At 40.6% G+C, this 27,936-nt stretch overlaps 1 protein-coding gene across 2 annotated transcripts in view; it reads right to left on the bottom strand.

The window, feature by feature from the left end:
- The window catches only part of LGR4 (leucine rich repeat containing G protein-coupled receptor 4), a 102,198-nt gene that overhangs the window by 10,690 nt on the left and 63,572 nt on the right, over nucleotides 1-27,936 (bottom strand). For both annotated transcript variants that reach the window (XM_060606247.3, XM_060606248.3), the window contains 9 exons: nucleotides 17,064-17,135; nucleotides 15,729-15,800; nucleotides 7,234-7,449; nucleotides 5,880-5,951; nucleotides 4,071-4,139; nucleotides 3,009-3,080; nucleotides 2,751-2,822; nucleotides 2,075-2,143; nucleotides 479-550 (listed from right to left, as the gene is read on the bottom strand). In XM_060606247.3, the coding sequence (XP_060462230.1) occupies nucleotides 479-550; nucleotides 2,075-2,143; nucleotides 2,751-2,822; nucleotides 3,009-3,080; nucleotides 4,071-4,139; nucleotides 5,880-5,951; nucleotides 7,234-7,449; nucleotides 15,729-15,800; nucleotides 17,064-17,135 (786 nt within the window). The remainder of the gene's footprint in view (nucleotides 1-478; nucleotides 551-2,074; nucleotides 2,144-2,750; nucleotides 2,823-3,008; nucleotides 3,081-4,070; nucleotides 4,140-5,879; nucleotides 5,952-7,233; nucleotides 7,450-15,728; nucleotides 15,801-17,063; nucleotides 17,136-27,936) is intronic.

Raw genomic sequence — 27,936 nt, 5'->3', positions numbered from 1 at the left:
TTAACAACTTAGTAACTTAATTGTTTGCTCTTATGACATTTTTACTTCCTTACTTTCCAGGGTAGTTGAAATTTTTTGGAAAGCTCCATGCTTAATTGGTTCCTGATCCAAGAAAGATTTGGGCTCTGCTTAAGTTCTGGATAAAATAGAAAGAGGTGGAGAGCTGACAGTCCCAGGGCATCTAGAATTAAGGGCAAGAAAGCCCAGATAAGAAAAATATAAGGAAGAGACTAGTCTGGTTTTACTTTGTTCAAAGTCACAAGATGTATGACATATACATAACCCTAAAAACCAAATTGAAATAAACATTACCTACCCTTGGGTCACTAAAACACCTGCTCATTTCCATAAAGGGAACAAATAAGACATAATTCTACCTTAAAATCAGCTAATGAAAATAGTGGACCAAAAATAAAACTCAATATACATGAAGTACATAAAAGAAAAAGTATATGAAGGGAAGAGGGACCCAACTTACAAAGTCCTAAGCATCTTTTGTTCTTGGCACAAATTACTGGATATGCTGCGTATCTTCGTGCCTGTCAAGGTCCTGTGGAAAACATTGTTCATCTAAGAAATGGAATCGTTCAAGTTCAGATGGTAAACAAAATGCTATTCTCGCATAGAAAAAGAAACATTTTTTTCACATATTTGCATATGAACTAGAGTCTCTGTATCCCACTGCCTACTTACTCCTTAAAGTCAGGCATGTGGGAAGATGGATTAGGCCTCAGATGGATTAAGCCTCTGTTACGGATCTCATTTTCATAGTCAGGCAGAAAAGCTTGTGACAGGAGATGTTTATATTGTCCAGACGTCAAGCCTGATTTCTCATGTGGACCAACAGAAAAACACTTATCCATAGTTCCCGCCTGACTACAATCACCTGCAATACCACCTCACCCCCAAAACATGCGAAGCTACCTTGGCATCCTGCCCCCAAACCTGGTTTCTGTGTTTTCGGGCAACCTGACTCACTGTTATGAATGAAATGTTCTCTTCCTCCCTCCCTTCCCATGTTCCCATCTGCAGTCAGTCCCAATTCCTGTGCTTCCTTCCTTTTTCGTGTCTCCAGCATCTGACCCTCTCTTCATTTTTATTAGCACTATCGAATCACACGTGAAATGAAGCAGATGGAGGTGGAGAAATCTCAGTCCACATGGAGGAATGCCAGCGGTGTTAAATGCACTCATTTAGCAAGGGGATTATACCCATGGCCTCCTTGCGGTTCTTCCCAATTCTAGTCTCTCTTACCCTCCTCATATCACCTGATACAACATACTCGATATATCCAAACTACCTTAACAAGTCAAGTTTAACCCCGAGCCCAGTGCTTCCCAACCTCTTTTTTCTTTTCTTTTGGCACATTGGAAAATCGTAACATTTACGTGAGGCTCCTTGTGGCTGGAGGCCTTTAGCAGCCTCAGGCTCCTCTTGGCTGTCTGGAGAGCTGAGGTCAGTAAGGGCTTAGATGCGTATGTACCCCATTCACAGACCACTTACTGGGAAGCTGTGCCATGACCAAATGTTCAATGTTCAAGGGTTGCCATTTTAAAACTGTGACCCAAACGATTTTCCAAATTTCTCCATATCACACAGCATTCCATTATAGACGTGCAATTCTAGCTACATATGTATGTCTGTTACATCATCCCTGAGAAAACTTTCAGTATTCCCCATTTTGCTAAATCCTGCCTTTCTAATTAAAAGACCCAGCTCTGAAAACTTGACAGTATTCAATTTTGAAACTATACCTTCTCCCTAACGCTTTCCCTGATAGTCTACATCAACTGCTCCACTTCTGAATTCCTAAAGCACTGCTTGGAATTTGGCGTTTAGTTACTGCCTCATATTTTCAGTGAGCTTTTTGGATCTAATCTCCATACATGAGGCTCTATTCTACCTGAGGTGACTGAGCCCAAACCCAATATATCCGTATCCATGCATGATATGCCCAAAGAGATACTGCAGGAATCAACACCATCATCATCCCCAACCCCCAAAACCACTAGCACCCTGAGAGCAGGCCAGCATGTCATTTCTACCCTACCCTTCTTCAAACAGCCGCACTTACAGACTTTCCAGGTGGACGGTTCCAGTCAGATTGGGGAACTGCTGTACCATGCTTGCGCCTCGAATGACTCTAGGAAATTGGGAGAGAAAAAGTAATTTAAAATAAGAAATTTTCATACACGATATTTTCATTTTATTTTTTTTGAACAGTTTACAATTACAGCACTATTGGGGCGCCTGGGTGGCTCAGTCAGTTAAGAGTCCGACTTCGGCTCAGGTCATGATCTCACGGTTTGTGAGTTCAAGCCCCGCGTCGGGCTCTGTGCTGACAGCTCAGAGCCTGGAGCCTGCTTCAGATTCTGTCTCCCTCTCTCTCTGACCCTCTCCTGCTCATGCTCTGTCTCTCTCTCTCTCTCTCTCTCTCTCTCAATAATAAATAAACGTTAAAATAAGTAAATTAATTAATTAATTAAATAAAATAACAGCACTATTATACTTAAAAATAAAATCAGCTTCAATTCTTGAATGTACCTGAGAGTGTGATAATTTGGCCAAGAGTTCACACAAATAAGAACCATCATCAATTTTCAGAACTGCCCTTTGGACTTTCACCCAAAGGAGTGGGGGGAAGGGTGGGGAGAGTTTTGTCTTCTGGAGCTACAATAATACATTCTAGTTTTCCATTAAAGCAATTGCACAAAGATTCAGGCTTGTTTTAGAATTTGTGTAATACTTACAAGGAATGCAGTTCAGATAAATTGTGAAATGCAGAGTTTCCCACAAAAGACAGAGGATTATCATACAAATGTCTGTAAAAATACCACAAAAAAGTAAAGTTTTCATATGTTCACAAGCCCTCCAACACTAAACCTATGTTCACAAAGTCCATAGATCTAAAATCCTGAATTTTCACTCATTCTTCATCAAAATGTCTGGCATCATAGAGACATGCTTTACATGATTAAATATTAAAAGAAGCCTTCAGAACTACTTACATGGTTCTTAAGAGTGGGTTACCATCAAATGCTCCATCAGGGATAACAGAAATAGAATTACTATGAAATAACCTAAAAAGGTAGGAGAAAAATATTTTTGAAATACATGTCCCCTTGTGAAATAAGTTAAAACTCGAGTATCTAGTCTTATTCAGTGTTATGTGAAACACAGCTGAAAACAACTACATGAAAATTTCAAAAATGTGAGGAAACTGAATTTTTTATTCCATCTCATCCTTTCCGGGACCATACTGAATTCTTTTTTTTTTTTTTTTTTTTTTTTTTTTTTTTAACGTTTATTTATTTTTGAGACAGGGAGAGACAGCATGAATGGGGGAGGGTCAGAGACAGAAGGAGACACAGAATCTGAAGCAGGCTCCAGGCTCCGAGCCGTCAGCCCAGAGCCCGACGCGGGGCTCGAACCCACGGACCGCGAGATCGTGACCCGAGCTGAAGTTGGACGCTTAACCGACTGAGCCACCCAGGCACCCCCCGAATTCTTTTTAAAGCTGCTATCTCTCAGATCTCTGTGATGCCATGTACACTCCTGTCTCTGCCCTTGACAAATCCAACATCTAAAATGCCCCCTCATCTTTTCTTTTATTTTATTATCTCCATCCTTTTAACTCCAGTCAAATTCCTCCTCGTTAGCACTGCCTTTTCTAATGACCCTGATTCTCAATGAGGTCTTTTTCTGGAATGATTTACTTACCCTCTGCATTTAGCACTTATTTCTACATGGCAACTGCTATCTGCAAGTCTCACATGGTTAGCTTCCCCAGTGCCATGGAGACTGCAAGCTCTTAACTGGCAGGGACTGTATGTTATGGTTTCTGGAAGACACCTTAGTACAGACAAAACAAGCTCAGTACAGAAATCTAGGCTCCACACTGTCTGTGCTGACACCATCCAGTCTGTATGATCATATATGTGTTTGTGTGTGTCTGGGTATTATGGTATGTGCAGTGGAGCAAAGAGGCTTTAAAATCACACTCTTGGAACATGAAGTGATGAGTTCTAAGGACGCTATGGCACTCATAGAGAGAGCAAAGCAATACTCACAGTTCTTTTAGGCTAGGAAGGGCTTTAACAGCCTGAGGAAATTCCCCCAAGTTATTGTAATTCAAGTCCCTAGAAAAAATGGGGGAAATATATAAGAACACTGAAGAATGGTCACAATTTATAAGGCATTTTGGTACAAATGTAGTCTTAACAAAAATCACATCCTCTGGATGGTAATCTTTCCCCACTGACCATAGTGCCATTTAAAACTCTGTAGCTCAACTGAATTTATATCCTTTCTTAGAATAGTGAATAGAAAAAAGAATCATAATTCTTCTATGATGGTTTTAAGTTAATTTTAAAAGATCAAGAAATTCTTAATCACCCATTATTGGTGCACTAAATAAACAAATCATTTGAATGGCATTCTTCAGGGAGTTCACCATAAAACAGAATTTATGGAATATCCGTTTATAAATGACAACAACCTGAAAGCACGGTTTCCATTTGGGGTTTAGAGTGGCTTCCTGAAACTCTGGCATGAGGGCAGCTGACCTCGGCCCTACTATCAGGCAGATGACCTGAGATAAGTACGAACGAGGTCGAGGACCAGGATGGGTTCACACCACTAGCATCCTGAAGCAGGTTATAAATTGTTGAAAATGTTACATTAATTAGGAGCAAGAAAAGCCACAGTGACATGTAAGAAAAAGTCTTAATTTGAGTGTTTAAGTTTTAATTTATTTTATAACCTAAAGAGCATGATGGGATAGGATTAGTATGGTTTAGAATGAGAGTAACATAAAATCAAAAGTCCAGCTCTTTAGGGACCTATTTTGTTTTCTTTTTCTACGCAGAAAGAAAAGTGGCAAGTAAGAATTTAGCTGGGAAGAAGAGGTTTCATTTTAATGTAATTGGAAGAGTATATGTGGTCTAGGATCAGTTCCATCCAGTCCTCTGCTACACTGGTATTTACATACTTAGTAAAGGAGAACTGAGCTTAGAACTATCTTCTTCAAGAGCTTCCACCTTCCAATGTCCACTGATGTTCACTATCCTTTCATTGTTTAGACAGGAAAGTAGATTCATAAAGAACTAAGAGATTTTAAGTCTTCTAATTAGGCTAACCAGAATATTCAGTTAAACAAAATATCACAAGCCCTGAGCATTCCAATCAAATGTTACTAACCTAATTGGGACATTGTCTGAATTAGTTATTACACCACAGTAGCAAATGCTGTAAATCTTTGAATAAAGACAACTAAAATAAACTAAAACAACAAAAATAAAGATCCTATTCTTGATTATGCATAGCTGCACAAGGTCTTTTGCTCAAACAGTGGTGCAATGTACAGTGGAAACATCCAGAATTCCCAAACTTTAACCAGCATGAACAACAAAAGTATCCTAAGCAAAATGGAAAACTTTATTTCATTTAGCATTTAAGAAAGCAGAGATAATACTCAAACCCAGTGTTAATAATTAGTAAGGCAGCTGAGATCCTGGAAAAAACAAACAAAAAAAGGGGATTTTTCAGAATTAATTTTATAAGGCTCGGTGTTCCAAAACTGTCGCACATTTTAACAAACCCAAAATTTTTGAGAAAGTAGACAGTCTGGCAGATTGAGCTGCTTTTTTATGTGTACTTTTGAAAGAAATATCAAATTCAAACTTGTGTGCCATCTTTAACCATAAACTGAGATTAGTATTCCTAACTATGTTATTTGGTGGCAAAAATTTAGTCATGTATTAAAGTCAGTTAATAGTGAGCTGAACTCAAGACCATTATTTTTTCCATCTCCTGCAATGAAATACAAAATTGCATCACCAACATCACAGTATAACCATCCGAAATCTGAATCAACTTACAAGGTCTCCAGGTTATCTAGTCCATCGAAACAGTGTTGACCCAGGTTCTTAATTTTATTGTTATGAAGATGTCTACGGAAAAAAGCATCACAATGACTTTCAAATCACCCAGTAGCAACTATTATAATGTTTCATATGCCTAAATTGGCTTAAAGGAGGAGTGTAGCTAAACATTGCAACCCTTGACTAATGGAAAACAAATAGTGTATTTCTTGATATACGCTGCACAGACTTGGATTCACTGAACATGGAAAAAGAAAGTATCTCTAGTGGGAAAATGGTACACACATTGAAGATTCTTTAATATTTAGCCATATCAGAACAAAAGCTCTGATGAGCTTTCAATTATATGAAGTAAAATTGTGGTGAGCTCCCCTTGGCAAGGAGGTGGGGGAAAACATGGAGGGAAGAGTCTCACACCAGTGAGAATGAGTAACAGATTTAATTTTATTATTATTTAAAAAAATTTTTTTAAATGTTTATTTACTTTTGAGAGAGAGAGAGAGCACAAGCAGGGGGACAGAGAGAGACAGGCAGACACAGAAACCGAAGCAAGCTCCAGTCTCTGTGCTGAGATGGGCTTGAACAAACAACCTGTAAGATCATGACCTGAACCAAAGTTGGACACTTAACTGACTGAGTCACCCAGACGGCCCTATTTTTTTTATTTTTATTTTTTCAGAGAGAGAGCGTGAGTGGGGGAGGGGCGGGGGGAGAGAGAGAGAGAGAGAGAGAGAGAGAGAGAGAGAGAGAGAGGATCCAAAGTAGACTCTGAGCTGACAGCAGTGAGCCCAATGCGGGGCTTGAACTCACAAACTGTGAGATCATGACCTGAGCTGAAGTCAGAGCTTAACCAACTGAGCCAGCCAGGTGTGCCCAAGTAACAGCTTTTAAAAGAAATGCCATTTTATTATGTCCAAGTTTTTAAAGATTAAAAACACAGAGAATGATACATTCTTTGAAAAGACAAGATGTTCAAAACATGAAATATCACTCAAACTTATTTTCTGTGATCATCTCAAAACAACTCTACTTCTTTTAACACTCAATACATTGCTGGTACACAAGTAAAAGCTGTCCAAGTATTTGCTGAATGTCCCAATTTCTTGTTATGATTACAAAAGGCCACACGTTTTAGAGAGGTTCAACAGTTATCAGATGTTAATTTTGTAATGATCCTAGCTTGTGTAAAGTCAGCACATTTAATTTTGTAAAAAGAGGCAGCTCCCCCAAATGCTCTCTCTTCAGAAGCATAACAAAAAATGAGGTACTTTCCTAATAATCTGTCACGAGAAATCTGCTTTTGCTCCCAGATTCACACAGACATAAGGTATTAAAAGGGATGGATACTTACAGAACTACCAGGCTTGAAAGGTTGGTAAATGCAAAGTCAGGGATGCTTGAGATTTTGTTGAGGGCCAAGGTCAGTGCCTGCAGGGTTGGCAGGTTGCTGAGAGGATGCACGGGCACCTCGGTCAAGCTGTTGTCATCCAGCCACAGATGTCGTAACTGAGCAAGCCCCTCGAAACTGTCCTCGGGGACTGAGGTAATATGGTTGGCATCTAAACGCCTGACAGAAACAGAAACCACCACGTTCAAGAACGAATTCTAGCAGAAAGAGCCAAGTCACACAGCTCTCCGTTTTCAAAACGGAAAGGAGTTACAAAAACGGCCGGAGCCATGGCATTCCTTATTTCTTCAATTTCTCTAGAAAGTCTCATAAAATCCACCAATTTTCCAAGACTATACGGTGGAAGTCTGTTCTTTCCCTTCCTACAGAACAATCTTTCAAGAATCTTTGGCTAAGTGTGACTTTATAGCAAAACAATGTTGGAAAAAAAGAAAGAACCCCCCTCCCCCAAAGACCAAAGCTAGATTGAAGTTTATGTTTCAGAATCTATATAAATCAAAACCAGAAAGAAAAAAAAAAAAAAGAAACTAAGCTGAGTAAATAAGCTACTGTACTTAAAATTTTACATTACAACTAAGATCTGATATTAAATTTGCTATTTTAACTTGATGCCAAAGGAGAAAACATAAGGAAATATTCACAAAAAAAAAAAATGTTTACAGCAACAAATCATTTCAAGGGATTCTTCTAACAATCCTTCTTACCAGCAGGTAAGTTAAAACTATAGGTGTCATGTACTAGTCAAATAACCGCCTCTTCTCTTGGCACTGAAATCAAGAGTCAGACGCTTAACTAACTGAGCCACCTAGGCGCCCCTGATGGGGACTCGATTTTAAGTATGAGGCATCCTATTAGCAAGGTGTCTTTAATTCCAGAATTTGGGGAAAATTTAAAAGAAGGCTTAAGGTCACAATAACACTGATCAGAGTAGCTATTTAATGTTTCCTGTGAACATTGTGCTCTTTTCTTAATAACTGTTAATTCTGGACTTAGCTCATGTCATGATCTTGCGGTTTGTGAGATCAAGAACTGCCTCAGGCTCTGTGCTGACAGCAGGGAGCCTGTTCAGGATTCTCACTCTCCCTCTCTCTTTCAAAATAAATAAATAAACATTTAAGAAAAAAATTAAGTCCCCATCTAAAAATCTGGAAAATGATGTCCTAACGTTACTGTTGGCACAATCAGGCCTAATTGTTGGAATAAGCACGTTCCAACCCAAAGACACCCTGATGTTAATATGACAAAGGACAGTTATGTGCCAAATGACAACCCTCTTCACAATTCCCATGTTGAAGCAACCTCACTACTGAAATTCATACCTCCCAGGCGTGGACCTCCTGGTGAAAATTAGAGAACACAAAAAACGTGAAAAGTCAAAATGACGGCATATTTTTAAAGCCCTGGAGTTTGGCAGTCAGCGAGGTCAGGAATTTCTGAGTTTTGGAGCAGTGCTTGCATCTGTCTCTTTCCTTCTGCTGCTCCAGCTTTGGGCCTGCCCTAGTGGCTCCTTTCCCCTCCCGGCAAATGCTGAGCCCTGCTCTGAAACACCGGCCCCAGTCCGAATCTCAGGGGTTAAAGACCCTTGATCCCGGTAAGGATCTGATGGTAGCTTCTTTTTGATAAAGTCGAGATAAGCACTAAAAAAGGGGACAACACAGGGAACCGGGCAGCTGCCTTAAGAAACAAACATTTTGGCCCCTGGGTGGTTCAGTTGGTTAAGCGTCTGACTTCGGCTCAGGTCATGATCTCATGGCTCATGCATTTGAGCCACGCGTCAGGCTCTGTGCTGACAGCTCAGAGCCTGGAGCCTGCTTCGGATTCTGTGTCTCCCTCTCTCTCTGCCCCTCCCCCACTCATGCTCTGTCTCTCTCAAAAATAAACATTAAAAAACAATTAAAAAACAAACAAACATTTTTAGGCTTGTTTAGTTTCTAGCACCTACCTCTGAGAAGAAACAGGTACCCTTTAAATACAGACTGCCAAAGTCCTGGCCATGGAGCTGCTTAGGAGATTTGCTTTAATGTGTGGATAGTATTCTCTCTCTCTCTCTCTCTCTCTCTCTCTCTCTCTTTCACACACACACACACACACACACACACACACACACACACTTCACAACCTTGTAGAACTTCCACTTAGAGAAAGAGACACTGAACATATAAACATATAATCAACCATATAACGTAACTAACTATAAGTAGAATTTAATTGCATTAACCATTTAATTATTGCTATTCATTTAACACATCTAAACTAAGCATATCGTTAGGAACAAAAGAGATAAAAATGGTGAACACAGACATGAGACCTGTCCTCATGAGACTGACATTCTAATGAAGAGTGACCCACAATATAATACATTTTAAAAGTGTTTATAGGGTCGCCTGGGTGGCTCAGACGGTTAAGCGTCCAACTTTGGCTCAGGTCATGGTCTCACCCCTTCTGAGTTCAAGCCCCAGGTCGGTCAGGCTCTGTGCTGACAGCTCAGAGCCTGGAGCCTGCTTGAGATTCTGTGTGTCCCTCTCTCTTTGCCCCTCCCCTGTTCACACTCTGCCTCTCTCAAAAACAAGTAAATATTTTTTAAAAAGTGATTATAGAGTGCTTAAGAATGTTATGAAGCAACTAAACAGGGTCCCAAGATAAAGACTAACAATAGAGACTAAGGGGGAGGGAAGTTAGTTAAAATGTATTGGTTAGGAAAAGCATCTCTAAGAAGGTGTTATTTTTTTTCTTTCTTTTTTTTCTCTTTATTATTTTTTTTAAATCCAAGTTAGTTAAAATATAGTGTAATAATGATTTCAGGAGTAGAATTTAGTGATTCATCACTTACACATACACACGCAGTACTCATCCCAACAAGTGCCTTCTTAATGCCCACCACCCATTTAGCCCATCCCCCATCCACCTCCTCTCCCCTCCAGCAACCCTCAGTTTGTTCTCGGTATTTAAGAGTCTCTCATGGTTTGTCTCCCTGTCTGTTTTTATCTTATTTTTGCTTCCCTAACAAGGTGCTATATAAACTGAGATCCAGAGGGCAAAGACTCAGCAGAAACCAGCAGGACGTGGTCCCAGCAACTCCCAGAAGGTCAGGAGTGATTAGAACACAGGAAGAAGGTGTGGAGAGTCCTGGGAGACATAGCTGGGGATGCAAACAGGGACCGGATTATGTAGACCTTGTAAGCTAGGTAAGGGGTTTGGAATGTATTTTAAGTACAAATTGAAATCCCTTCCCAGTTTCTCAGCATTAGCGCAGTTTAAAAGTTTAAATTGCTTATGTTATCATATTGATGATAATGTGCATTCATAGTCGATAAAATAATGAGAAAGGCTCCCCTATATACACACACAACACCGCACTGAAATTAAGCCTTCTCTATAAAAGGTTTCATTAAGATGTGGTAAAATACTATAGAGAAAGCTATCTGTACGTTTTTAACATTATTTCAGTGTTATATACACCATTTATGCTCCTGCAGAATTCTGTACTATGTACCATCAAAGAAAAGAGATGGCCTTAACTTAGGGTGTGAGATTGAACCCCACAATGTGCTCCACGTTGGGCATGGAGCCTGGTTAAGATATTCTCTCTCTCTCTCTCTCTCTCTCTCTCTCTCTCTGTCCCTCCCCTGCTCACAGGTACTGGAGTGCTTGCTCTCTTTCTCTCTCTAAAAAAAAAACAAAAAAAGAGGGCAAAAGGAAGAAGAACTCTGGAAAAATGGGACACTTAAATAAAGCTAAATGAGGCAAAGGATTTGTGATGACTCAGTAATTAATCCTTACACCTCAATTCACATGCGGATGTTGGGAGCACACTCACAAATGTAAAGAGTTTGCCCCTATAACAAGATCAGTGTTTCACAGAGAAACTGTCTTAGAATCATGGCTTTGTACCAAGGACTTACACATTTAATATTAATTCTAACTAAGAGACCAAGAAAATACTATAACTGAATCAGTAGATGCATAAATAGCATCAGATATCTCCCAGGTGGGGAGATAAGTGTGGGTTTGTTTAAGGTATTTTACCATTTAAACTCAATCCATCAAGAGAGAACTATTACTTTAAGTGTACTTTAGTTGTTAAAGGGTTAACACTCTATTAACTGAATTCCCTTACTATTTTTGTCTTTAAAATGTGTTTCTATTCCCTATTCTCAAAAGCCTGTTTTATATCTTACTGAGTACTCACATACTTTTTTGTCTTAAATGAAATTACAATAATAATTCCATATGCACATTTTGCTGATGAATGTCTGTTATCAACATCTATTCTATAATCAAAAGCTTTCCCTTTTTCTCTCTACTTCTAACTTACCAGTAACATATATATTATAGTGTTATATTTTATTGCCAGTTTCAAGTATAAATTGTTAAGATGATGCAATTACTGTGGAAAACCTAGGAAATTCAGTCTTTGAAATCCTCCTTTACCATTCAAGTGTGATATAATTTATTTTTTTATTTTTTTAAATGTTTATTTATTTTTGAGAGACAGCGAGAGGGCGAGCGAGTGTGTGCGGGGGGGGGGGGGGGGGTGGGGGGGAGGGGGGGCAAGGAGCAGAGAGAGAGAGACAGACAGACAGACAGAATCTGAAGCAGGCTCCAGGCTCTGAACTGTCAGTGCAGAGCCTGATGTGGGGCTCAAACTCACAAACCATGAGATCATGACCTGAACTGAAGTTGGACGCTCAACCAACTGAGCCAGCCAGGTGCTCCCAAGTGTGATATAATTTAAAGAAAAAAAAAATCCGGTGGTGCAAATTCTGACATGTCATTTAATAGCTTGCTAGGACAACGCTTTAGCCACTTCCATGGGTTTGTGGAAAACTGTTATGCTACGTTTATATTAACATTGACAATTCACTTTCAGATTTTATAGTCATCCTCACACACTTGTATCAAACCACTTCTGGTCAATTTCAACCCCTAACGAACTTTGCTCCTTTCTAAGCACTACTTCAAAACCACAAGGAAACCTTTCATGTAATTCAGGTCTGAAGATCAGATTTGCAAACTGAACTCAAGCACCGATAAGACTGTTTTACACCTTGACAGAATTTCAGTAGTATCTACCTTGAATGCTACACCCACTATGCTAACAAACTCATGTACATTTCCTTCTTAAGTAAAACAGGCTTATCTCCTTGTTTCTGATGCATATAAAAACATCCCAATGCCTTTCTTAAGAAAATAGTTTGCTTTGACTCCTCTCCACTCCCCACCCCCATCCCAATTATGGAGATAATTTAAACTATGCAATTACTCAATGACTGATGAGCACAACATGCTTTCTTTAAAACACTATTTTAGAGGGAGAAACCTACTGTGAAAAACACTTTAAATCATCTAAATTATCAATAAATGTCATGTGGACTTTACTGCGCTTATGGACCACAATCTATCTGCATGTTTTCTTCGTAGTTTTTCTGTTCCTTGTCTTTTTCAGCCTTCCAACTAGACAAAATGATGGAATATTTTGATCATTTAGTCTTGGGAAATAAGAACAATGCTGTATGCAGTTCTTAAAAAAAAAAATGAATTCTGAAGAAGTAAAAGAAAACAACTATTTAAAATGTCTACTGGGGGCGCCTGGGTGGCTCAGTTGGTTAGGCGTCTGACTTCAGCTCCGGTCATGATCTCACAGTTCGTAGTTCGAGCCCCATGTCAGGGTTTGTGCTGCCAGCTCAGAGCCTGGAGCCTGCTTCGAATTCTGCGTCTCCCTCTCTCTCTCTGCCCCTCCCCAACTAATCCTCTGTTTCTCCCTTTCTCAAAAATGAATAAAAAAAAAATTTTTTTTAATAAAAATAAAAATAAATAAAATGTCTGAGGGAGATAAGATGGCTCCTTCCATGCACATCTGTCCAAGGTCAGAAGGTCTGTAGAGGTGAGTCACATATCTGTGAAGGGACTCATGCCAATCTGTTCACTGATAGAGTCTAGTCAGAGTCTACTCAATTACTTATGGCAAATAACAAATCCTATATTCCATAAACTTGGCATTGTGGCAAAATTAGCTATTTAATATATTTTTACCTTAAACTTCTATTGAAACTAGAAATGGAACGATGAATACCTCAGATACTCCTTTTTTATGACATTAGATACATTTTAAAGTTTAACTTTTATAGAGTATGATATGCTTTATTAGTACATTTTTTTAATTTTCACATTCATTTCTCATAACTACTAGAATGTCTAATCCCCATCAAAAGGTAATCTGCAATTTCCAATTTCCAGTGATGTGTCTGAGTGTAGTTAAAAATGGTTTTATATCAGCAAACAGATGAGACAAGCAGTTCAATTATTTTCAATCAAGTCTACCATACGCATATGCTACAAAAGTGTACATTGGAAGTTATTTCAAAGGGCAATAAAAAGAAAAACGTATGGGACAGATTTGTAGATTACACAACTACATGATATGGCTAAAACCTAATTTTGTAACCCAGAACATAGCGAAGTGTGATAACTATTATGAGTTTTTATTCAGAGTGATTCTCAGAACTTCCATGTACATGAGCATTACCTGGGGAAATTTTTTAAAAAAATATAGCTTCTTAGATCCTACCTTTAAAGAGAAAAAACCATTACTTCCAGGATATGGCCTAGGGGTCTACATTTTCATGATCTCCCCACTTGTGCTTCTGGTCCAAGAGGACAAAATACCACACTCTGATAAACTACGCCTTCTCCCCGCTGTCTTTGGGGTTAGGACGTGAGCAAAACAATGTACATTGGTATTCGTCACTCTAGTAGAACAGCAAATTACATTCCCTGTTTTGAAGAATACTTTCTCATTACTTTCAGACATCTCCATCACCTCGTTATGTAAATTGGGTAAACTAGTAATGAAAAAAAGTACTGATAAAAATATACCATTATTACTGTTAATAGATTCCACAAATGTTTATTGAACACTTACCACATGTCAGATATTGTTATAAGTGCTTTTCATGCATTAAAATACATGGCGAGTAATGAGCACATTACTCTATGGAGAATTTTAAATAATTTGCACAACATTATACAGCTAGCAAGTGACAAAGTGGGGATCCCAAACCAGACAAGCCTGTTTCAGAATTCTAATTAATCTGAATTTCTTTTGAAAGCATTGCAAACATTCAGACAGATAAATATGCAAAGGGATTTTCTTAATCTTGACAAAAAGCGAATTGCAATAACCACACACATCAGCTCAGTGCTTCTCACTTTTTTCCTTTAAGGTACCCCTAGAGACAGAGGAACTTGATCTTCCGATCCCAAAGATGAAAAGGACGAAAAGTTGTAGTCCCAACAATACTAGTTTATAACATTCATTGTAGTCATTAACAAATATGTGTATTTAATATAAGAATGGTTGTTTCTTCAAAATCTTCTGTGGATTTTGCATGGTCCCTGTGATACCGCTGCTGCTTACCTGATCCACCCACTACAGGAGGAAGGGATGTATGGGGTATGTGTATCAAAACAATGGAAGGAGTGATCACCTTTCTCCAGGTTATATCATATATATACACACACATACATATGGGAAAGAATGCAAAGAAGAACAAAGTGAAGTGCTATTTGAGAAAGCCTTTGAAATTTATAAAAAACAAGCTTTTGAACATGGTAAAAACCAAGAGTTGAAATCTTGAACACTCCACATAAAACCAAACTTTCCTCAAAAAACAACAACAACGGGGCGCCTGGGTGGCGCAGTCGGTTAAGCGTCCGACTTCAGCCAGGTCACGATCTCGCGGTCCGTGAGTTCGAGCCCCGCGTCAGGCTCTGGGCTGATGGCTCGGAGCCTGGAGCCTGTTTCCGATTCTGTGTCTCCCTCTCTCTCTGCCCCTCCCCCGTTCATGCTCTGTCTCTCTCTGTCCCAAAAATAAATAAAAAACGTTGAAAAAAAAAAAAAACAAAACAACAAAAAAAAACAAAACAACAACAACAACAACAAAAACAAACCTTGGGAAGAAGGCAGTATAAGAGACTAAGAAGTTACACCCCCAGTGTAAGTTCAAGGTGTGAGTTCAAGGTCCACAGATGAGGAATTATAATCAGTTTGTTCTGATTATCCTTACCACCTAAAACAGGAACTTCTTTGTGACTGACTCTTGACCACCATGGCACAAGACACCAGAACTTCTGTACACATCTAATTCTGGTTCTAAAGAGGTGATGATCACCTGCCATTTACAAGCTCCTGGAATTAGACCCAGCAGTGTATGCTTGTAACTTTCTCCCAGCATCTGACACAAGAGGGGGGGGTAAATTGATCCACCTGCTTCTCTGTCACCAAATGGCATTTTGATAATAGCACCTGGCTATCCCCAATTTTATCCCAGATGAGAGGATAAATTTCCCCTTTTGCTAGGATTCCAGTTCTTTACACATTTAGCAGCCGAGTGGTCTACTTATGATTCAAGAATGCAGAAAACGAAAAAGTTACTTACAAAGACTGCAAAGCACTCAGTCCTCGAATGGCTTCACTGGGTACTGTTCTCAACTGATTGTTTTGCAGGGTTCTGGAAGGAAATTTTTGGTTAGTGAATAACAAGCAATTGTTACTATTTTTTCTTAGAAGAATTCAGAGCCTTTTCTATCTAAAAAATATTTCTAATGGCAGGAAAGGAGGAAAGGTCAAGGTGTAAAGCACCCAAGAAAAGAGAACTGCAGAAAAAGCAAGAAGCATTTTGCTATAAGGCCAGAAATGAAACCTAAGCCACTATTCCAAGCCATCTCTTAACACAGACCTACTGATAATCCACATTTCCAGAGGTGTTTCATTCTCAAGAATTAAGGCACCTTAATTAACATTCATCACTCTTTTAATGTTAATTAGGAAGCATAACAAGTTAACTGGGAGAGGTATAACAAACAAACCTATTGGAATCCCTAGTGCCTTTTCAATTTGGAATAAAGCAGAGCCCAGAAACATGGACACTCAGTAGAGCCAGTTTTTCCAAGAAGATAGCAGACCCTAAGTTCTTAGGGAGCAGCAGACATGTCCTCAGTGAATGGAGGGCCACAGCAAAAATTGAGCTTTAACCATCTAACAGGACCCAGAGAAGAAAGGCATAGATCTGTACTGAAAATGAAGTCCTTATTACTTTTGCCTAAAGCCATTTCTAGTCATCTTAATACAATGACCGCTTGACATGAATCACAACCACAGAATGGAATAGTAAAAGGTACATGTAACTCACTGAACCAGAAAGGTCTAGTGACTTACAGACAGTTACTCAGCAAGGTAGTAGCAGAAGTGGAGTCGGCAGTCAGTTCACCTGTTCCCCAATCTGCCATACTCTAAATGCCTAACCAATGCCAGGAATTTATTTCCTGGTCCTTCAACAGACTATATAAATTATAGGCATCCTAAGTCCTTTTGGCTTTAAGATGATTTTAACACTTTGAGCTTTTGTTAGCCTTTTTCCCTTTAGGGTCAGCTAATTCAAAGTCCTCAAAGGTATACAATAAGTAGGAACAAAGCTCTACCAGTAAAGCTTAAATATGATTTTGATTCAGTGCATTAGCCCAACAAAAAGCCTAACACATTCAACGGTAATACACTGAAGGTCAGAACACCTATTATTTAGAGTTTTAACTTTTGTTATCTCGACGCAAGGTTGCCTAAATGAACCCTTGCATCCCACACTACCCATTGGCCACTCCTTAAATCTTTTAATCCTGAACTAAAAGAAACTGTGCTTACCCTAGCTCCAAGCATGTTGACTATGCAGAAAGAAAATACACAGCCAGCTGTGAAACTCTAAAATTGCATTACTTACAGAACTTTGAGTTCTTTCAACCCAGACAAGGCCTTTGGGTGGATAAAAGAGAGGTCGTTGCCAGCCAATCGTCTAGGGGGAAAAAAGTAGCAAGAAAAAAAAAATAGTAATTCAGGCTCTTAAAATTCAGAACTCACAATAAACTGATCTGTGATTAAAGCTCTACATTAAACATTTCTCAAGTCTATCTGACATTAAACATGGACTTAAACCTTTGCTAAAGTGATCCCAAGATTCTTCCAATGAGATAAATGTCTGTAGAATTTTTTTTTTTTTTTTAACTCCCAATACAATAATTCAAACAGGCACATTTTTATTCTGGTGAGGTCAAGCAAGCCAAAACACATTAAACCAAATTAAGTTTGCTATTCATGGTCACTCTCTGCAGCTTGCAGTGTTTTCCAAATGCCTCATAAATACAGACCACTGGTCAGCAGGCAGGAGTGTTTACACGGATCAGAGCAAACCGGTCTGTTAAGGAGGAATGCCTTCTGCAGGCAAGTCAACCTGTTATCTATCCATTACCAAGGGCGACATGTTCTGTGCAAAAGGAGGCAGAAAGTGAAAGTCACCGTAAGCATAATTTTTCAAACAAAGGCATCTATCTATCGATCGATCAATAGATAGGTGGGTGTTTTTGTCGTTTTTTTTTAAAGAAATGTTTTCCTAAAGAAAATTTAAAGTGACAAATTTAAGTGGGAGTAAGAGTGAGTAAGCGTGAATAAGGAAAGGACAAGAATTCTTTGGGTCCTTTTATAAGATATCTGGGCCCACAATTCATACTGAGCCCCACTTTCCTTCCCATTTTCCCAGGCATACAGAAATGAGAGAAAAAGTTAAACAGGAATTTAGGGAGAAGAAGCAGAGAGAAAGACACCAACTCGTGTAAATAACTTATAAACAGGTGAACTGAAGGTTTCCAAGCACTGACTTAAAAATGATAGTTGTGTGCCCATATGTTAAACACAGGACTGTCCCAGTTTCCTGGTTTCATCAGGATACTCTCCCAAGCAACAAGATTTTGTATCTCTAATTTTTTTTATGCTCTCTCTCCTCATGTCTTAGGATCACACAGTCATCAAGTCATATTCACTTCTCCTTTAAAGGTTCTATTTTCATCCCTTTTTCTTCTCTCTGTAAGCACCCTGTACCTCTGAGTCTTATTCATTGATTCACTCATTCACTAAAAAGTTTCATTTGTCCACAAAAAAGTTTAATTCATTAACAAATATGAGTGTCTACTAAGCGCCAGATGTACAATATCCTCTTCTTAGACCTCTGGTCCCTCCACCTTCCAATCTGCTTCTCTCCTATACCCTGACTTTAGGGACACAAGAAAAGCTCCTTCATTTGAAGTCACTGAGGTCTGAAACTTATTTATTTATTTTTTTTTTTTGAGAGAGTGAGCGAGCAAGAGTGGGGAGAGGAGGAGAGGGACAGAGAGAGAGAGAGAGCGAGAGAGAGAGCAAGCACTGAGCAAGGAGCCTGATGCTGGGCTTGATTCCACAACCCTGGGATCATCACCTGAGCCGAAATCAAGAGTCAGATGCTCAACCTACTGAGCCACACAGGTGTCCCTGACACTCTAGTTTTCAAAGGCATTATTTTCTCTGGAACTTTTAAGAATGCAAATATCCCTGGGAAAGATGATACTTGATCCTTACCTAGCATTAATATATAGATGTATACAGAAGGTGTGTATGGGGGTGGGGAGAGAACAAGAAGACTCAGAAACCAAGAGTGAATACTGAGAATTATTTTTTCAGTAGCAAGGATCACAATGCTGGCTTCTTAGGAACACCACAGGTGTAACACAGGGTTCATGCCCCTAAATTAAATTCCTCCTAAAAAGCCACACCACACATTTTGATCTCACAAGCACCCTGGCACCTTTCAAGGCTTTCCACATCCAGGCTCACAATAGCTTACTTTATGCCATCAGTCTCTTGGCCTTTTACCTCCAAGCATTCACCATATGTAAAATGAGGGATTGGGAAAGATGGTTTTAACACCTCCTCAGGGTTAAAAATATTTCTCCTCAGCAAATCCTCTTGCTTCTAGACTAGACAGTGTCACTGGCTTTATGTCACTAAGACAGTCACTATGTCTTTAAATGTCTTCACCTCACAACCTCACCTTCTCTCCTTGAATACCCAACTCCAGCATTACTGCCCATGAAGACTTTAGTTCTTATGAACATGACCTGTGTGTGAATTCCTAGAACTCATCATTAAACTTGGTCACAGGCTACATTCTACTGGTTGTTTCTTGCACATTAGTCTTGCGGGTCAAGTACAAACAGTGCCCAGAACAGGGCATGCACCTCACACTTCTGTTACTACCCACCAATGTGTTAACTCATTAGTCAGAAACTGTTTTCTCAGAATTTCTCCCTCAAAAATGCTAGCCATTCCACTGCCATGGCACCCCACAGTCTACCTTAGGGCAGGCTCAGCGCAAGCCCTCTCAGGGGCCTTCCTATATCCCAAACTCACTAACCAAAATTCAGTTGATAATTCTCACAGTTGAAATGGGAGTGTTCAAAAGGTCACATTAAAAAAAAAAAAAAATTTAATGAATTTATTTTTGAAAGAGACAGAGCATGAGCAGGGGAGGGGCAGAGAGAGAGAGGGAGACACAGAATCCCAAGCAGGCTCCAGGTTCTGAGCTGTCAGCACAGAGCCCAACGCAGGGCTTGAACCCAGCAACTGCGAGATCATGACCTGAGCTGAAGTCGGACACTTAACTGACTGAATCACCCAGGTGCCCCAAAAGGTCACATTTAAAAAAAATTACATTGTACCATGAGGACCATAAGGGGCAACACCCCCCCCCCCCCCCCCAGCGCTGCAAGTAATCACATGACTATGACCGCTCCTGCAAGTTATCTGAAAGAGCTGCTTTAAAAAGCTCAAGTCTGGGTGCCTGGCTGGCAATCGGTTGAGCATGATATTCTTGATCTCGGGATTATAAATTCAAGCCCCACATTGGGTATAGAGATTACTTAAAAATTAAATCGGTTAAGCATCTGAATCTTGGTTTCGGCTCAGGTCATAGACTCATGGTTTTGTGAGTTTGAGTCCCACATCGGGATCTGTGCTGACAGCACGAAGCCTACTTGAGATTTTCTCTCTCCCCCTCCCTCTCTCTCTGCCCCTCCCGTGCTCACACTGTCTCTGTCTCTTCTCAAAAATAAATAAATAAACTTTAAAAATAAAATAAAATCTTAAAAAAAGAAAAAAGTTCAGGTCTACCAAAAGACAAACACTATAAACAGACCGAAGTTGTTACAGGGTTCTTAATTTTTGCCTCTAATATTTGTAATGTCCCTGTATCTATGGGCTCTCCTTGAGGAGTTTCGTCTATTATGCCAGGGCTCATGAAAGAGTATTTTATAAAATAACGAAGGAAGTGGCAAAATGCAGAGTGCCTGATTACCTTTACTCGTCAACAGAAAAGAGTGTTTAACCACATTAGCTGAGATATTTGCTCCCTTTTCCCAAATCTCTGCCCCCTTTTATAAGCCAAGGGAAAAACTAAAGTAACCTAACTTCAAAAAGTGTCTTTTCTCCACTACTTAGCATTCATAGAAATGACCAAATGAGCTCTCTGCATGTGGTTTGTCCCGAAATGCAAGCCCACACTCTGGAGAAATAAACACTTCTAGGACGCAGTGAATGGTGATAACGCAGAGCAAGCAGGCACACTACCTCACGCTACTGCGATTCCTTCGTTTCCTACTAAAGCAAACATATCATGTGGAGTCTTGAGGAATGTATCAACCCACGCTTCCCAAGCTGCCGTGTTAATGAATAATAAACACGGCAGCTTGGAAAAGGCTCTACAGATCCAGCAATCACATGCTCCAAAGTCTCTTCCCATTTTCTTTCTTTCATGAGCCAGTATTTCTTATAGTAGACCCTGGGAGGCTTCATGTCCAAAACCTCAGATCCGGAAGCAAGCAAAGTAAATTAAGTGACAGGGTTAGGGACAAAGTTCCCCAAAACTCTGGAAGAACAAAAACCTATGTAATGAGCCCACAACAGTCACAAACACTGAGATACATGGTTTACAGACCTTCTTCTCTGTTAGTCATTTCATTACTATGGCCTTGCTTCTCCGAGTCCCTGAGAGGTTAGGTGACTGGGCATAAGTCACACAGATGGGAAGTGGAGGAGCCAGCATCCCAGTTCTTCCCTGGCTGGCTCCAGGGCTTAGTCATGTCATTGCCTCTGGTGTGTCACCAAAAGGTTGGGAAATAATTCCCAGAGAGGTGGAACAGGGCAGACTTGGGCAATAGCCTTGTTCTGAGTATCAACAGCTCTCTCCCAGTAGACTGGAGCTCACAAGCAGGGACTGTGGCTTTAGGAGCTCAGAACTGTGACTACGGATGAATTTTCAACAGACCAACAGTGTCATCCTTCCCATAGCTAAAGAGGACCAGTGGAAAGGAGGGGAACGATGGATCCCTGAGTACCCCAGGGTATGGACAGACCCGAAACTCACTGAGACTTTATTTAGGATAGATAGTATTCTTGGTTGTGCTTCCTTTAATGCAACTCTCAAGGAAAAAGAGGTGGCTGGTCTTGAAGAGTCACTGATGGCCCTCAACTAGCCAAGACCAGTTCCTTCCCTATTCTACACCTGGGTTTGTCTGTACCAGACCCAACAGTTTCCTCAACGCCTCACTTCCTGAGGACCTGCTGTCTGGCTCCAGAAAACCTTTTTAATTTGCTAAATTTAATATTTAACAATAACAAAGCCAATTAAAATTAATTAAATGTGGTAAATGAGGATATGTATATATATGTATGTGTGTGTATATACAAAATATGTAATTTTTTTTTTTACACTATTCTTCTGATGGCTGTGAAGACCTAAGGGGGAAAATCATTAGGGTGAACAGAATGGTGAACATGGTAAAATTTTCTGCATGCTAAGGGTACAGTGTCCCAGGCATCAGTTCCTTCCCTTCTGCACCTCTAGCTCTCGTCTCCAAAGACCAGAAAGCCTCACTGCAAGGTTTCAACCTATCCACTCTTGTATTCTTCCTGCTGTCACCTGAGTCTAAGCCCTTAATTCCCCCCCACCTTCCACTGGATTACCGCCATGAACCTCTACAAGACTCCTCCTCAACCACTTAATTATAATACTGTGAGAGCTAAATCTTAAAAAAGCTCAACTCTGAGCATTTTCCAAAAGGCTTTTTTCCCTGCTGACTTAGCTGGAACTTCATTCTGGATCCTCTCTTCCTTTCTTACCTTATTCTCCAATGTTCCCCGTGTCCTATAATTTAGCACACCATGCTTCTCCACCTCCGACTCTTCGCTCATGACACTTCCTTTGCCTGAAATACCCTGACTCCAGCCTCTGCCAAGTGAAACATTACTCATCATCACTGTCCAAGTTGGATACTACCACAAATATGAAACTATCATGATATCAGCTTCCTTTGATTCCACCGGTACTTAAACAAAGCTCTCATTGGGCACATCTTATTTTGCCTCTAGTTACTATGAACTTGTTACATCTCCTACAGTTGTATTATATGTCCCTTATGGGCAGGGACCAAGTCATATTCCTTTTGTATTCTCTCACACGGGACCCTATGTGTAGCAGACACTTGGTATTTGCCGTAATGCCTCAGCTAAGCCCCAGTAGGGCTCTGGATTCAATTGCTCCTTAAAGAGCGGGGAAAGCTTACTGTTTATCTTTACTTTTCTGCATGTTTTCTCTTGTTTAATTTCTGCTCCCCTACTGCCCTTCACTCTCCCAGACAAGAAATAACTACTTGGCAAGATCTTAAAGTGCCATGGCAACAATGTTCTTTCTTAACATATTCTGGGAGTACATTTTCTTAGGGAAGGGGAGGGCAGACCTTAAACATGGGAACACCTGTCCACTGGTCAACAGTATTATCTCCATGCACTCTGGGTTGTGCACATGATCACACAAAATTAAAACAAGTCTAGCAGGACTTCAAATGGGGACACAGTCTACCTCAAGGCAACTCCTATTTATGCTGCTTGTTACAACAGTCTGAGAAGCAGAGAGAGCAAAGACAGGGAGGGGAGAGACAGAGAAAGGGTGGAGGAGAGGGAAAGGGCAAGCCATGAGACTTCCGCTCTCCCACTGGATTTGGAACCATTCCAGGAAACAGGATACAAGCAGCTCAGTGTGTAGTGTCTTTATGAATCTGTTTTGTGTGCATTTATTATTCATAAGGTCCATGGATTCACATGAGGGCCTCTTTCCAGGGGAAGCCAGAGTTTTCAATTATATCCTCTCTTCTTAATCCATGTGCTACATGATATTTTCTATCTGCCACCCGTCCCAGCGAGGGAAGCAGGAACAGCACTGGTGAAATGGGCACCGGTCAATGGTGTGTATGAACAAGGAAGCCACATTTCAGTAGGTAATCTGTGCCGGAGGGTTCACACTTTCATGAATTGTGCTGATTAAGACAGGTTTCTTCACTTGGGAGGCAACTTAAAGAAAGAAGAGAGGCAAGTGTGAAAAAGATAATAAACCAGTTGGTGCTAGTTCTCTTAAGAAATGCCTGGATTTAGGTTTCTTCCAGCCTATTACAGAAATTTCACTGTAGCCATTTGGCTGGAATTCTGGCCAAGGACCAGTGGACTAAGGACTACAATATACACACTGATGACTACACATATGTACGGAGCCGGGAGGAGGGCTGATGAGGGCTCAGTAGCTTCCAGCAGCTGTTGTGAGGAGTCTGGGGTGGAGAAAGCAGGAGTCAAAGCAACTGCAGCAGTAAGGCCCGGGTGGGAAGCACGCTTGCACACAAACAACAGAGAGCTTTACTCACGACAATTTCTGTACCACATGATGGGGAAGTTGGGGAGTGGAGGATGAGGCAGGATGGGGTGGCACAATCATGTGCCTACCTTCTTTTTGCAGAGGTGGCTACCAGATGGCCCAGCATTACACTCCTATCCAGTTCCCACAAAAAGGTCCTTTGAGCACCACTCTCCCCTTCTCAGCGATATTCACCTACCCCCACACCAACATCTTCTGTCGCCCCTCATAACTTCGTCCCATACCTGCATGTTCCCACCCAACAGGTCTCCATCCGAAGCCACACACACGAACTACCACACACTGTACCCAAATCCATCCAGGCTGCCTCTCCCTCAATGCCATTAAATTCTCTCAAGTGGGTGGATCAGCACTACGTTACACTACCCGAAAAGTATGACAGACACAACCACCAGCCCGTGACACTACCTCCAGAGGAGGCATTTCTAGCTCAAAATGGAGCTGGGCAAGTGGCACCGGGGTGGCTCAGTAGATGAAGTGTCTGACTCTTGATTTTTGGCTTAGGTCATGATCTTGTGGTTCATGGGTTCGAGCCCCAGGTCAGGCTCTGTGCTGACAGCATGGAGCCTGTTTAAGATTCTCTCTCTCCCTCTCTCTCTCTCTGCCCCTCCCCTGTTCACGTGCTTTAAACAAACAAACAAACCTTAAAAGAAAATGAGCTGGACAAGTATGGCCCAGGGAAGCATCTAACGGGAGGTTAAGTGACATTCTCTTATGAAATATAATTTGAAATCAGCAGGTTCTAAAATGTTGGTTACCATTTTCAAGTAAAAGCAAAACCCATTATAATGCATACCTCTGTTATAAGCCCTTAACCATGTATTTATTTATGTGTTAAAGCCCTACTATGTGCTGGGAACTCTGCGGCGTCCTGTGAAAAGTGAGGATCTCAGGAGGTACATCAGTTTCCAGGTATGGATATTCAGTATCACCGCACAGTGACAAAAGGAACATTACTGTAGCCCTCTTCCTTCCATTACCCTACCATATTGGCCCTTGTTAACACCATCCCCTACTGTTGTCTTTAAAACAAAGTGCTGGGGCGCCTGGGTGGCTCAGTCGGTTAAGCGGCCGACTTCAGCTCAGGTCATGATCTCGCGGTCCGTGAGTTTGAGCCCCACGTCGGGCTCTGAGTGCTGACAGCTCAGAGCCTGGAGCCTGTTTCAGGTTCTGTGTCTCCCTCTCTCTGACCCTCCCCCATTCATGCTCTGTCTCTCTCTGTCTCAAAAATAAATAAACGTTAAAAAAAATAAAAAAAATAAATAAATAAAACAAAGTGCCTCTGTTTCCTTAGTGTCTTGCCCAAGGCCCTATAGCACAGCTAAATAATGTGAATCCTAGAAATAAAACAATGTAAATAAAGGAAAATAATGTACATTCCAGAAATAGAACAATGTTGCTTTTTGTTAGTTTCTGTGAATGACTTTAGGAGAACCAAAGGATGCAGTTATTTTCTTAGTAAATAGACAGGGCTGACAACTAAATAGCTCCCCTTGGACATTCTTCCCATCAAGGTTAAATAAACCTCACCTGATACCATGTATCAGCGAGTCCTGAGTCAGCTAACAGTGTTTTGCTTACCCTATTTCTCCACCTACATGTTCATATAACTTTTATGTAAGTGCATTAAAAACTGAATATGTTTTAAGAATATACATGTATTAAGAACCCTTATTAGAGAAACTCCCAAGGTTTTTAAAGTAGACTTCCTTCACAGAAAAGGGGAAAGTTATTTCATATATCTATTTGAGTATACCTACATATGTTATAGGTAAATCAATAAAACCCTGGCAATGGTTACATTTCCTGAGCAAAGTTATCCTGACAACCTCTGGCAGTAAACATGCAATATCTACCCATGTGAGGAAATATGTTACAACTTTTAAAAAGTTTTACAGCAGCATCTACCAATAAATATTGACCTTTTACTACAGCCCAATCACCGTAGGTTTGGCAAAGTAAGTAATGAGCTTTCCCAAGACACTTCTCATTTCATTTCTTTTAAACAAGGATAATTCATTAAACACAAAACCTCAAATTTAGTTTTTATATAGTCTGATAAGGTTTCTGACATCAAGAAGTTCAAAAAAGGAAGAAACCCTTTATCTTCACCCCTACCTCAATTTCTAGTTCAAAAACGTGGTTACCTTTACCAGGTCATATAGGAGAAGTGTATCATGGCAGGCCCTGCCCTTAGAGAAAGGTCACAGGGGTTGAAGAGATAAGTACACACTGACACACCTTGAGCACAAAATAACAGGGCACTCAATCCAGCATGACATGGTGAGGCGCAAAGAAAGTGCAAGAGGAACTTGGAAAAGAAAGACCAAGGAAAGCTTCCTATGGCAGAAAGGGATGGAAATGGACCCTATGAAGTGGGTAAGATGTGAAGAGGAGAGGGAGGAACCGCACCTGTCGAATACTCATTCATGCCTTCCTGGCTGAGCCTGGGATTGTTCCAACACCACCTCCTTCACATGACGCTGCTCCATGAGTAAATTATTGATTGGTTTTAACCAGTCATGCTGATCCCATTCCCGTGACTGGCTTAGGGCTGGGTCTGCGACCCCAGCTCTGGTTATAGGAAGTCTGCTGGGCTTTCTGGGAAAGGTAGCATTCTTCCTAAATGGGGATGCAATGGGAGGAGTGACTCTCTTCTCTTTCTGGATGCCATAATGTCTAAACATACCAAGTGAAGCGACTGCAACTATGGTGCTGCCCTTACTGAAGGAACAGACTAGGAAGACAGAAAGAATCTGGGTTCTTGAGGATGTGACTTAACTCCATCAACTATCCTTAGAAGAGTTCTACCATCCTGTTATGGAGGTCATCTTCTTTTTTTTTTTTTTTTCTTAATTTTTTTTTTTTTTTACATTTATTTATTATTGACAGGGAGAAACAGAGCATGAGCATGGGAGGGGCAGAGAGAGGAGGAGACACAGAATCCAAAGCAGGCTCTAGGCTCTGAGCTGTCAGCACAGAGCCCAACATGGGGCTCAAACTCACAAACCGTGAAATCGTGACCCAAGCCGAAGTTGGACGCTTAACCGACTGAGCCACCCAAGCGCCCCTGGAGGTCTTCTTATTAAATAAGATAACACATTTACTTACTGTTGAAGCTATGTTGAATTGAATTTGTTTCTTGTAACCAAAGGACTTTAACTAATTGCCTAACCAATAACCACTCTTCCTTTCTTACCTAGTAATAGAATTCTGATTTTGGTTCAGACAATATGCTTAGTTCAAAAGCCATACTTTCCAGCATCCTATTCTTAGGTGTGCCCATGTGACTAAGTTCTAGCCAATGAGATGTGAGCAGAAGTATTGTATAGAGGGTTTAAGATGGCTTCTTGAAGCTGACTTTTGAGAGATATCCCCCTCTTTCTTTCCTCCTTCATCTTTCCTGTTGCTGAGAACTGGGTCATGATGGCTATAGCTTAAGTAGACAGCTGTTTTGTGATCTTGACGTGGTAGCTATACAATGAGAAGTGCAGGGTATCAGGGCCTACGTCCCTGTTGACTCTGTGATGCACCATAATAGTTCCATAGTTTTGTGTGTGTGTGTGTGTGTGTGTGTGTGTGTGTGTGTGTGTGTGTGTGTGTAGACACCTTATGTGTTTAACCCATTTGTGTTTGAGATAGTGGGTGTTTACTTTTTCCTCCCTTATCTTTCTATGTATTCAGATTTTAAAAATCGAGTAACCATTAACTTTATGATCATTTTCTTAAAAAGCTAAGTGTGTCTGTGATACAGACTTTCCAGCACCTCCAACATTATTTTCTTTGTTATAAATGTATAGGCCAGGGGGTGCCTGGGTGGCCCAGTTGGTTAAGCACCTGACTCTTGATTTTGACTCAGCTCATGATCTCACGGTGTGTGTGCTCAAGCCCCACATCAGGCTCTGTGCTGTCAGCAGAGCCTACTGTGCTGACAGCACAGAGCCTGCTTGGATTCCCTCTCTGCCCCTACCCCACTCAGTCTCACGCTCTCATTTTCTCTCTCTGAAAAAGAAACATTGAAAAAACAATT

Source organism: Panthera onca, chromosome D1 (assembly GCF_046562875.1).
Source record: "Panthera onca isolate mPanOnc1 chromosome D1, mPanOnc1 haplotype 2, whole genome shotgun sequence".
NCBI lineage: Eukaryota > Metazoa > Chordata > Mammalia > Carnivora > Felidae > Panthera > Panthera onca.
This window is presented reverse-complemented; position numbering and strand designations above follow the sequence as displayed.